Source organism: Bidens hawaiensis, unplaced genomic scaffold (genome assembly GCF_021521415.1).
Source record: "Bidens hawaiensis isolate Kalapana, Puna unplaced genomic scaffold, B.hawaiensis_p1.1 tig00009111_1, whole genome shotgun sequence".
Lineage (NCBI taxonomy): Eukaryota > Viridiplantae > Streptophyta > Magnoliopsida > Asterales > Asteraceae > Bidens > Bidens hawaiensis.
The window spans coordinates 809,117-822,661 of record NW_027491670.1 but is presented as its reverse complement, the minus strand read 5'-3'; the positions used below and the strand labels follow the sequence as shown (position 1 = coordinate 822,661).

The 13,545-nt window shown below is 40.7% G+C and overlaps 1 protein-coding gene across 1 annotated transcript; it reads left to right on the top strand.

Moving 5' to 3' along the window:
- The first annotated feature begins 10,287 nt into the window (after positions 1-10,287).
- On the top strand, positions 10,288-12,308 carry LOC143531244 (uncharacterized). The gene is made up of 3 exons (XM_077026584.1): positions 10,288-11,156; positions 11,402-11,732; positions 11,841-12,308. Exons 1-3 carry the CDS (start codon positions 10,288-10,290, stop codon positions 12,306-12,308), a joined length of 1,668 nt encoding a protein of 555 aa, XP_076882699.1.
- Positions 12,309-13,545: the final 1,237 nt, after the last annotated feature.

The window sequence follows — 13,545 nt, the reverse complement described above, 5'->3', positions numbered from 1 at the left end:
TCCTCAATTGTAGGGGATAGAACATGGATGATAGGAATTTTTATGTTCTCTGGAAGCTTTAAGGCTGAAGCTAGGTTTGCTAAGGCATCGGCCCCAACATTTTCTTCTCTTGGTACCTGCGTAATTATAAAATAATCGAAGGATCCTGCAAGATCGTTTACTATATCTAAATATTTAACTAATTTCTCACCTTTGACTGCATATGAGCCATTAAAGTGATTAGCAATTAATAACGAGTCTACAAAAATTTGAAGATATTTGATTCTCATACCTTTGGCTAGTTTTATACCTGCAATGAGTGCTTCATATTCTGCCTTGTTGTTAGTGGCTTGGAATTCACAAGCTATCGAATGGGGTAGTATGTCCCCATGTGGCGATTTCAGTAGTATTCCCAATCCTGTTCCTTTGACATTTGAGGCTCCATCAGTGAAGAGTGTCCAAGGATCCTTGGTCTCTTCAAGCTGTTGAACTTCAAGATTGGCTTGTTCTTCTAAATCGCTACCGAAATCAGCCACAAAGTCCGCTAGTGCCTGTGACTTGGTTGCATTTCTAGGCTCATATTGAATATCATATGCACTTAGTTTTACAACCCATTTGGCCATTCTACGCGACATTTCCAGTTTTCTAAGGACATTTTTTATTGGATAATTAGTTTTTACAACAATAGTATGAGTTTCAAAATAATGTCTTAACTTAGTTGAAGCCATGATTAGAGCAAGAATAAGTTTTTCCAAATGAGAGTACCTGGACTCGGTGACTTTTACTTACATAGTAAATAGGATGTTGGTTACTTTCGTCATCCTTTACCAAGACTGCACTTAAGGCGGTTAGGGAAACGACTAGATAAAGGATCAATGGTTCTCCATTCACAGGCTTCATCAAAGCAGGGGCTGAGGATAAGTAGTCCTTTAAAGTGGTGAGAGCAGCTTCATGTTTCTCCGTCCACTCGAATTTCTTGTTTTCCCTCAGGATGTCATAAAATCTTTACATCTTTCTGAGGATTTCGATATGAACCTATTAAGTGCTGCCACCCTTCCTGTTAATATTTGTACCTCTTTGACGTTTGCTTGGATTTGCTCTGGACTCGCCTCCATCCCCCTTTTGGTTACCAAATACCCTAGGAATTTTCCAGCTTTGACACCAAATACACATTTAGCAGGATTTAGCTTCATGTTGTATTTGTCAAGGATGTAAAAAGCTACTTCCAAATCCTTAAGGTGGTTCTACGCCTTCTTTGACTTTACCACCATGTCGTCGATGTAGACTTCCATGGTGTCTCCCAACTGTTCCTTGAACATCATGTTGACTAGTCTTTGATATGTAGCACCTGCATTTCTAAGACCAAACGGCATAGCAATATAACAATATATGCCCGTAGGGGTTATAAATGTTGTATCCTCTTGATCAGATGGTTCCATCTGGATTTGTTGAAATCCTGACAAAGCATCCATAAAGGTCAACATTTCGTGCCCTGCGGTAGCATCCACCATGGAGTCAATGTGGGGAAGATGGAAAGGATCCTTGGGACATGCCTTATTTAAATCAGTAAAATCGACACATACCCTCCACTTTCCATTTTTCTTTTGAACTACAACAACATTGGCTAACCATTTTGGATATTTTACTTCCCTAATCATACCTGCCTTTAGCAGTTTCTGTACCTCCTCTTGGATGATCGCGTTTCTTTCCGGAGCGAATTTTCTTCTTTTTTGATGAATAGGCCTGAAAGAAGGATCAATTCCAAGTTTATGAGTTATAATATCTTTAGAAATAGCTGTCATATCTTCATGCTTCTACGCAAAGGTTGACTTTCTTCGTTATAAGAAGGATACTAGATCCTTTTCAATGGAGTCTTGTATTTCAACACCTATTAGGACTTTGTTGTCAGGATCCTCTGGATATAAGACTACTTCCTTAGAGTCTTGTTCCCTAGTCTCCATGGCATTTCTTCTTGTTTTCTATAATTGCTATGCTTCCCTCACCTTTTTTGTAGACTTCATTGAGGAAGTGTAGCAATCCTTAGCGTCTTGTTGATCACTTTCGATTTTTGCTATCCCCCACGGGGTAGGTAGCTTTACGCATTGATGGTAAGTAGAGGGGACTGCCTTCATTTCGTGTATCCATGGCTTGCCAAGTATAACATTGCAACAAGACAAGGAATCGATAACACAAAATTTTTTAATAGAATTTACTCCCTCTATATATATGGGTAGCTTGATGTCCCCCAATGTATTCTTCGTTTCCCCGCTGAATCCTACAAGAACTGAGGATCGTGGGACGATTTCCGATTCTGGGATATTCATCCTTCTGAGTACTTCCAGTTGGATGATGTTAACTGAACTTCCTCCATCAATGAGTATCCCGCGAACATAATGGTTAGAAATAAATAAAGTAATGACTAAACCGTCATGATGAGGATCCTGGACATTGACTCGATCATCCTCATCGAAGGATATAATTCTTTGCTCGGCCGTTGTACAAGTCTTGATTGGCCTTTCACCATTCTCTAGTCTGCATTCTTTGGCGTACTTCTTTGCAGCCGAATAAGAAGTTCCGCATATATAGGATCCTCCAAAGATCATGTTGATAACTTGAGCGTCAGGGGGAGGTGGAGCAGCCTTTTCCCGAACTGGTTCAGCATCCTAGTTCCTGGGCTTTTTTCTTCCTAACAGCTCCTTAAGATGACCCTTGCTGAGGAGGTAGCTTATCTCCTTTCTCAAGGCTATGTAATCCTCTGTCATATGACCGAAGTCTTCGTGAAAGGCGCACCATTTTGATTTGTCTTTGGGGGGTGGTGCCTTCTCATTTTTCCTTGGCCATCTTGCTTTGTCACCCAAGTTTCTAACAGCAAGAATCACTCCACCCATATCTACGGAGAAGTAATAATCAGATATTCTTGGACAATCTTCATCGTCCTCGTCCTCTTTTACAACATCGATCTTCTGGCTATTTGGTTTGTTGTATGGTTTGGAGTTGTTGTTTCTGAAGTAGAATCCTTGCTTGTTGTCCTGAGATTTATTTTTCACCGGAGTATTTAGTTGATCTTGTATTCTTTGATCCTCCTCCAATCTGATGAATCTTAAAGCTCTGTTTCGGACTTCGTCTAAATTTCTGCAAGGGGTCATCACAAGGTCTTGATAAAATAGAGAGTCCTTTTGTAACCCCATTTTGAATGCCTCGACAGCTGTCGGGACATCAAAATTTGGAATTTCCAAGGCCTCTCTTCCAAACCTTGTAAGGAACTGCCTAAGAGGTTCCCCACGAGGTTGGACAACTTTATATAAATCACTAGTTAATTTTTCAAAGGATCTACTGCATGAAAATTGACTATTAAACAGATTGATCAAACGGGAAAAGGAAGTAATAGAGTAAGGAGGAAGACTTAGCAGCCATTTAAGGGCGGATCTAGTGAGGGTTGAGCCAAAGCCCTTACAAAAGCAAGCTTCCTTCAATCTTTCTGGGATTGGATTAATTTCCATCCTCTCACGGTATAAGGCCACATGTTCTTCAGGATCCATGGATCCATCATATAGTTTCATACTAGGGGCAGTGAAGGGCTTTGGTATCTTAGCATCACAAATCGGTGGAGCGAACTGATGGTTGGGTAAAAGTTAGTTAGTTTTATATATTAATTAGTTAATTTTATTTAAATAATCGAATGAACATTGGTACTTCAAGCATTGTTTACGTGTTTTCAGGATATTGGAAGCTATGGAGCTTAACGAGGATATTTACGGGCTTGGAATGAAGATCGACAAGTGAGAGATTAGACGTACACGCATCACGAGGCATTCAAGAAAAGAAAGATTTTTACATCTTCGCGATACGCGAAGATGCAAAGAAAGGCAACTTCGCGATACGCAAAGTTGCATGAATATGGCCGCCACTATTTTGTCCTTCGCGATATGCGAAGAAGCAAGCCATGACATCTTCGCGATACACGAAGATGCTTAAGTCGGCCAAAATTTTAGGTTTGCCTTATATAAACACCTTAACCTCCCCATTCGGCTAATCACAACTTCCAGAGGCAGAAGAGCTGTGCTAAGACAATTTCTAGCCATCCCGAAGCTTCCGGTTCATCTCGGGTTTGCATGTTCATCAAAGATAAGTTGTTTAATTGATATGTCGATGCTCGGCTAAATCCTTTGTTCATTCTAGGCTAGGGTTTTGTGTAAATTAACTTAAGACCAGATTTATGTGCTTAATGTTTATGAACTTGAGTTAGTTTATTGCTTTATTCTTGTTCAATTGATTGCTTGGTTGTAAAAACAATTTTTGTTTGTGATTATTGATTAGTACATCACTTGTTTGGTTTGTTCATCAACATTTAGGGTTAGGCTCTTGTGTCATTGAACTAATAATCATTGGTTAATGTTACTTAATTAGTTATCATAAAACATAAATTGGTAATTGTGTAGATCGAGTTCAATTGTGTCAACAATTCGGTTAGGGTATCGTTTGTCATCACAATCAAACTACTAGGTTTAGTAATTACTGCGCAATCAAGACAAGTAAATCTGGAATTAAGTTAAAGAACATATTACCCGAACCTAGAATGAATGCTTTCATTAATATTGTTTACAAATCGTTTTTAAGTAATCATTTAGTTTTAATTAATCTTTTTCTAAAAACTACTTGACATCGTCTGTCCGCCTTAATTAATAATTAATCTAGTAATATTAAATTGGCACTTTCCTTGAGTCCTTGTGGAGACGACCTTACTTACCCGTACTTGTTATAGGTATTTAAGTCTTTAATTAATTGTTTTTGAGTAGACTGCGACAACCTACGTCAAAATGGCGCCGTTGCCGGGGACTCAACACGCTTAGTGCTAGTTTAGTCTAGTTTAGTTTATTTTAAATTAGCATAATCTAGTTTAATTTTAGTTTATTTTCTTTTCTTCGTTGATTTTACGCGGGGTGTGCTTGTTTGGTGTGTGCAGTTGATCTTTTAGGTTGATGCATACGAGATTTACCCGAGACAAGGAGGTGTTGCAGTTTGATCCTGAGATTGAGAAAGCCGCGAGAAGAAACCAAGCAAAACAAAGACAAGGCGAAACCTCGAGGCCGAAAGAAGAAGTCATGAATCATGAGGACCACAACCCGTACCCAATGCCACCGGTGTTTCAACCTAACAACATTAACCCACCACCACACCAAGAACAACCCATTCCACAAAACATCCCACAAAACCCACCACTTCACCAACACATTCACCAAAACCAAAACCGCAGAGCTCAGAGACAGTACACCGTGAGAGATGATCGTTCTATACGGTCTGAACCGCCAAACAATCGTGTTGATTTTGAATTTGAAAGGGTAGCTAATCGGCGGAGATTTTAGGAGTTTAACGAGTTTGAGGATGAGGAAGAGATGGAGGATGATCGAGGGGGTCAATATTATAGAAGACCACAACAACAACCCCCTCCCATTCAGCCACCGAGAAACCGTCGAGCCCAAAGAAGACAAGAGATTCCTGAGCCGTAGTTTCCCGAGTATGAGTTCGATGATGGGGTTCCGAGGGCATTTGTCCCACTGCCCGTTCGGGCGGTTCAAAGCCACTTCATACCACAAGTGGCCACGAACCCGCTTCCCATTGTGATCCCGGTTAGAGAAGGAAGAACGTTTTCAGTAAGACAAAGCAACTTGACCGGGATGCCTACTTTTCATGGGAAAGCATCTGAAGAGCCGTACATTCACTTGAGCGAGTTTAATGCAATTTATGCCAACATCTTAAGTCAAGGTTTCACTGCTGATGAAGTCAAGCTACTCGTGTTTCAGTTCAGTCTTAAAGACCTAGCAAAGCAGTGGTTTTTATCATTACCATCATCAAGTATTTATATGTGGTAAGATCTGGCTCAGCAGTTTTTGGACGAATACTATACACCACAAAGAATGTCCGAGGCCCGAACCTCCATCAGAAATTTTCAGCAAGGGTCGGGTAAGACTTTTCATGAAGCATTACGAGATTCAAGAGGTTATTGAGAACTTGTCCGCATCATGGGATTGCATTATGGGAGTTGATTAAGGCGTTTCATGACAGTTTATCGAGTGACGATGTGTGTGATCTGCAGTCCACCACAAATGGGTCGTTTTTGACTAATGATGAGAATGAAGATTGGCAGCACTTAGAGCGGCATGCAATGAATTCAAAAAGACAAGCTCAGTCGAACCGCATGATTAAAAGAGCGGTTGTGAAGGCCGTGGATAGTGGTGAGTTGGATGATTGTATGGCTAGGTTGGAGGAAAAATTGGATCAGTTGATGGGTGTGGGAGTGAAAGATAAAAGCAAGTCAGGAAAGGCATATCCACTTTGTGAGGGTTGTGGTGGAATAGGCCATGTAGTGGCTACTTGTGGGGTTATGTTGGAAGACGACGAAGAAGAGGAAGAAGAGGAGGTAAACTTTGTTCAGGGTGAGAAGAGGTACAACAACAATAATAATATGAATTCAAATACCTATCACCCGGGCCTCCGAAACCACCCCAACTTCAGTTATGGAAACCCGAACACGCAACAAAACCCGAATTTTCAAGGTAATTCCCAAAAAGCAAATTATCAGTCAAATCAGCGTCAATATGGGAATGAGAGGGGTAGCGGTCAAGGCGGGTATAATTAAAAGGAGTCGGGGGGTTATAACAAGAGTTATTAGAAAAGTTATCAGCAGGGTCAACAAAGTCAAGGGGTAGGTCAAGGTCAAAGTTTCGCAAGATTCAGAAATTTTGACACTTTTGAAAGATTTGAGCCGAAGAATGGAGATTCAAGAAAAAGCGAATGCCGCAAGAGATAAGCAAATGAGTCAATTGGTGGAAGAGATGGCCACCTTGAAGAAAGACCCGAAAAAGCTATCGAGTGACACACTGAAAAATCCGAACCATCAGAGTAGCAGTTCTTCAAACGGTAAGGATGCTCAAGTCAACCAGGTAAGTACCCTTAGGAGCGGAAAGGTATACAACAACGGGGTAGCTCCACCGCCTTTCGTTGAAAGTGTGGTGGAGGACTTGGGGGAAGATGGGAAGAGTGACGATGAGGTTAAAATTGAACCGAGAAGTAACCCGAAACAGATCGATAAAAATAAAATTGAACCAATAACTAAAACAGGAACACCAACCACCAAGGAGATGGGCCCAACGAATAAAACCGTTCAATTTCCTCGGGCATTGGTGAACCCCGAGACCTCATCGACATTTAGAAAGAGGGGCCCACAGCAGGAGGAAATGTGGGAAATCTTTAAACAAGTAAAAATTAATTTACCCCTTATAGATGCAATTAAACAAGTCCTGGCATATGCTAAATATTTAAAAGACTTGTGTACTAAAAAACGAACTCACAAGTTGCCTAAACAAGTTGACTTAACTGCAAATGTGAGTTCAGTTTTGACGGGTGTCCTACCACCCAAGCTACAAGATTCGGGAACGCCGATTATATCCATTCAAGTGGGCGATTTTAAAATGACAAGGGCGTTGCTAGATCTTGGGGCTGGGGTGAATATTCTCCCGGGAAGCTTGTATGACCAGTATGACTTTGGTCCACTTAGAAAAGCCGACACCACCGTGGTGTTGGCCGATTTGACACCCAAGCTTCCTAGGGGAATCGTGACCGATGTGATTGTGATGATAGAATATTTTTATTACCCGGTCGACTTCCTGGTTCTAGACTACGTGACAGTTGACCCGAAACAGCAACCGAACGTGATTATCGGTCGGCCCTTATAAGGCCCCGAACCCCGGGAACCCCACAGTTGGTATTCATACAAAATACTTATTGAAATGATTAAACTTGAAAACGGTTTCTTCCATTAAAACAAACATCTCAGAGTGTAAATTCAGTGGAAAACATAAATCGTAAAACAAGTTCCCTAAAACCCGGGAATTTTGCCCAAAACCAATTTTAAATATAATTCGTAAAACTAATTAAAATAAATTGTTCAAAATTCATTCTTCCATCCGTGTATGCCCTTCACCGTCCAAGTAGCTTCGTGCATATCCAAGCGATAAGGCATCCTCTTCCTACCCTGAAACTCACACTAACATGCACACAAAGTCAGCTTGAGCTGAGTGAGTTCAAGTTTTAAATAAATAATATCAGTAATGGAAATTATGATAGTCATGCCAAAAATTTAAAAAAAATAAAAAAGAGTACATTCATAAAGTCATCATTACCGAAGACTAAACATTCTCATACATATGTACATATACAAAATATACATATATAAACATCCTTTAAGTACATCCCTATATATATAACATCCACGTATAACATTCAGGGTCGAGCAAACGTACAACCCAAACACGTAACATTCAACGCATGCAAACAAAAAGTTGGCATACGCAACATTCAGTAGTCGAGACGACTACAACTCCGTCAAATAGAGGCCAAACAATAATGTGTGTATATATATATATTAACATCCCAAGGCCTACCATATACTAGCAAGCTTATATACATCCATTTAAAACATTTCATCAAGTAAGAAAACACTTAGGTGTGCATGCAAGCCCAAAAGTAAAAAGAGTAAAAAGGGCATCATGAACTCACCTGACACAAGACGCGGATTCACCACGAGCTAGAGAATCCCTAAGAAATCCCAAAACTCAAACACCTGTCAATTTACATTCAATCAATACTAATGACATCAAGATGACTCATTTATCCTACGAGACGTTCTAACATGGTCCGAGTTACCTAAACCCTCGACCTCATCAAACTTACTCACAACAGCCCCCGAGGTCTCACATTCACCAAATCGACCCTTAGGTACTCCCGGGAATAAAGAATTCCCAAATTACCCCCGGAAGCACTAGGTGATACCGATACGCGTGTTTAAGAGTCGTTTAGGCCATTAACATTCAACTCAGCCCCGTGTGGACCCAACATGATAAAATCACAGCCAACAAGTCCACACGACGCTACACGAGTCAAATGGGTCGGTAACTCGCAAGTACGACGCACCAACTACTCAATAAACGAAATTGCGCGTTGTACCGACCCGTTGGAGCAACCGACAACCAATTCAGCCCCATGACTTATAAAACTGAATTTTGAACAGCCCGTACATCAAACCGAGTGTCCCCGAGCTGAATTGGTCATTAATCACTTCAACCCTCGCGTTAAACGCGCCAAACTACAATTCTAGTCAGCCGAACCTAACAATCAAACTACAACTAGTTGATCAACTTAACGAACACCTATAAACATGATCTTTAAGTATGATATACGGGACATACCTAGGAAGATTGTGGTGCAAAAACTCACTTCAAACAGCCCCGACAAGAATACAATTGAACATCCACCGGTTAACCCTAAAATGAAATTATCGATTAATAACGAGTAAAACGTGTAGATTTTAGCATGCGAAGATGCATTTAATTACATAGGATAACATTTGAAATAAATTATTAAATTTTTACTAGACTTTAATAAATGTCTTAGGTTTATAAAAATGTTTTTATTATATTTTTCTATTAGACACAAAAATTATAAAAATTCCTCCAACACAGCAAGATACGTGCAGCTATTTCAGTGCGCAACAAAATGTTTTTATTTTTAGAAAATTCATTAGCAAACCAAATTAAATTATTCCAAATGGGTTTGATTCTTAACTCAAAATATTAAGTTCTAGAAGTGAAACCAACTAATTTGAACTTGTTGACAAAGAGTTATGATGTCGGGAAGACAGACCAGAATCCATCATCTCGCATTAGCTTTGACACACGATCTTATAAATTCATAAAAACCATTCAAATCTTGTCCAAAAATTACATAATATACCTTTCTGGAAACTAGACTCAAAGTAGAACATCATGGAAAGAAGAATAGATCAAAAACAATGGAATATTATCGCGTTACAGACCCTACAATAAACATATACGAATCTGTCAGCAAACTGTTATCATCAAAACTCAACCTTAACGACCAATAAGCGCATTAATATGATCAATTAATGTGTAAAAGACATGGGGAATCATAAAACCGACCTTGAATTGAAGTTTTTACGGATCAAACTTGGCTGGACAGAAGATTTTCGAGCAGGGGCGTGATGAGTCCGATATAAAACAAATGTTACACATTAGCCCTCAAGGTTTAAGGGATATGGTAACTTGGAAGGAAAGGTTAGGTAATTTAACGTACCGGGAAGATGGTCGGGTCAACAAAAGATGCCGGACAACTTCCAAGAAAACATACATACTCTACACGCAGGAAGTCTTTAAACCGATAAATTAGCGGGCGTTACAGCCCTTTTTGGCCACCGCAAATGCTTTGATAAATTGTAGAACCGGGGTAGTGGACATGGCTTTTGGTAATAAGAATCTTCAGCTTAATGTGTTTTCAAACGTGTCTAACCCTCTGGTGAGTAACGAATGCTTCGCGGCTGAAGTCATTGACGGGTTGAATCCTCACGAAAGTAAGGGTGAGGCCACAGAGGAGTGTGCTATTTGTTGCAGGAAAACAGTTGAGCATGTCTTACAGTTACAAGAAGAAGAAAAAGCAGTGGAATTGTATGGTGCGAGTATTGGAAAACTGCCATGGTCTCAGCAAGTGGAGCGGTTACCCGATACCATTGATTCAAAGTTGATACCATCATTAGAGAGTCCGCCGGCTGTTGAATTGAAAGATCTCCCGAAACACCTGAAATACGTGTTTCTGGGGGAAGGAGAGACTTTACCGGCCATCATCAGCGCAAATTTGGAAGAAGAGCAAGATAAGGCGTTGGTGGAAGTCTTGAGAGAGCATAAGGAGGCAATTGGTTGGACGATAGCATATTTGAGAGGGATCAGCCCATCCATTGTCATGCATAAAATCATCACCGATCCCGAGGCAAAACCCGCTCATGATGCACAAAGAAGGTTGAACCCAAATATGCGGGAGGAAGAAGGAAGTGTTGAAGTGGTTGGACACGGGCATCATTTTTCCGATCTCGATTATTACGTGGGTAAGTCCGAACAAACGGTTCCAAAGAAGGTGGGTATTCAGATAACCCGTAATGAGAAAGGTGAGGAGATCACCACCCAATTGGTAACCGGGTGGCGGATTTGTGTTGACTACAGAAAGCTGAATGCGGCAACATCTAAGGACCATTTTCCCTTGCTGTTCATTGACCTAATCATTGAGAAACTTGCAGGTCAGAAGTTTTATTGTTTTCTAGATGGCTATTCGGGGTACAATCACATTTCTATTCACCCCGATGACCAACATAAGACCACTTTCACGTGTCCATACGACACTTTCGCATTTAGGCGAATGCCTTTTGGTTTGTGTAATGCCTCGGACACCTTTCAAAGGTGTATGATGAGTATCTTTTCAGATATGGTCAGGGATTCACTTGAAGTTTTTATGGACGATTTCTCGATTTTCGGTTCATCTTTTGAAAAATGCTTAAATGAATTAACTAAAGTTTTAAAAGATGCGTGGAAACGAATTTGGTCTTAAGTTGGGAGAAAAGCCACTTCATGGTTCAAGAAGGGACGGTTTTGGGACATGTCATCTCAAATAGGGGGATTGAGGTTGACCGGGCGAAAATCCAAGTCATATCTAATTTACCACCGCCTACTAATATAAAAGGGATAAGGCATTTTTGGGTCATGCCGGTTTTTACCGACGGAAAAGGAGTTGCCATATACTACGCAAGCAAAACCCTTTCCGATGCTCAAATTAATTATACCACTACGGAAAAGGAGTTGCTCGCAGTAGTATATGCACTTGATAAGTTTCGATCTTACATTTGGGGGAGCAAGGTAATTGTTTTTTCAGATCACAACGCAGTCAAGTATTTGATGGAGAAGAAGGACACGAAGCCGTGCTTGATCAGGTGGATTTTATTGCTTTAAGAGTTTGATGTGGAGATACGCGACAAGAAAGGAAGCGAAAATGTGGTAGCGGATCATTTGTCAAGACTTGTGGGACAAGAAGAAGAGGAGAAAGACGAGTGGGCTATCAATGAGTCTTTCCCGGATGAGCAATTGTTTTCTGTTTCAACTTTGCCATGGTATGCTGACATTATTAATTTTCTTGTTGCAAATACAATTCCAGAGTTTTGGCCAAAGAAGAAGAAGCAACACTTCATCTCGCAGGTGAAACATTATGCATGGGAAGATCTGGATTTGTTCAAAGTTGGAGCGGATCAAGTAATGAGGCGGCGCATGCCGGAGGAAGAGATGCAGAGTGTTTTGTACCATGCCCATTCATCACCTTGTGGAGGCCATTTCAGCAGCCAGAAGATAGGACATCGAGTGCTTGCATGCGGATTCTATTGGCCTCCTATATTCAAGGATGCAGCAACTTTCGTGAATAATTGTGTTAGATGCCAATAGATGGGTGGTATTTCAAAGAGGGACAAGATGCCCATGCAACCAATCCTCGTTGTTGACATTTTTGATGTTTGGGGGATTGATTTCATGGGCCCGTTTCCTAATTCATTTGGTAATCTATATATCTTGGTGGCGGTCGACTATGTGTCTAAATGGGTAGAAACAATCGCCACCAAGATGAATGACCATACCGTTTTGGTGTTCCCCGCTTCATCATTAGCAATGGGGGTTCATATTTCAAAGTTTTCTATTTTGGCAAACTACTTAAACGGTATGGCGTAAACCACCGCGTTGCCACTCCATACACCCTCAAACGAGTGGGCAAGTGGAGGTTTTCAATAGGCAAATTAAATAAATTTTACAAAAGACAGTTAGGCCCGATCGGAAGGATTGATCAAATAAATTAAATGATGATTTATGGGCTACCGGACCGCTTATAAAACACCTGTTGGAACCATTCCATATCGGTTGGTTTACGGGAAAGGTTGTCATTTACCTATTGAGCTAGCCTATCGTGCGCTATGGACGGTTAAGAATGTTAACCTAGACTATGAGTGTGCAGGTAAACATAGAAAGTTGAACATATGCGAGTTGGAAGAATTGAGAGATGAGCTTATGATTGTGCGTCCGAATATAAAGACAAGATGAAGAGAGTTCACGATGCTGAGCTAAGAAGAAGGACGTTCGAGGAGGGGCAACGAGTGTGGTTGTATAACTCGAGATTGAAGTTTTTCCCGGGAAAATTGAAGAGCAAGTGGACGAGACCTTATCAAGTCAAGAGAGTTGGAAAGTTTGGAGAGGTTGAGATTGAAGATTTTGATGATCATCTGAGGTAAGTGGTGAACGGTCATCGGTTGAAGCCCTACTTGGAGGATGCGGATTTGAAAAAGGAGATATACGAGTCGGAAGTTTGCATTTTGGCAGACGAGTCGACGTACTCGGTTGATTAAGGAACCAAGGAATGTCGAGCTGTAGACATTCAATTCACCGCTAACCGGGAGATAACCCAGCGTTTGTAAGTTTTATTTGTGTATATTGAGTCTAGTTAGCTAATAGTTTTCTTCAAATTGTGCAGTGTAGTGCAAGGATCGAGTGTGGAGAAGCGACACGATGATTAGCATTGGAAAGGAATTGGCAAGCACAAGTGTCGCTAGAGGGAGCCCCAGGTACATAAGTGATTGGTATGTGGAGACCGAAGCGGTGGCGGAGGAAATCAGCTCAAATAACACTTAAAAGATTT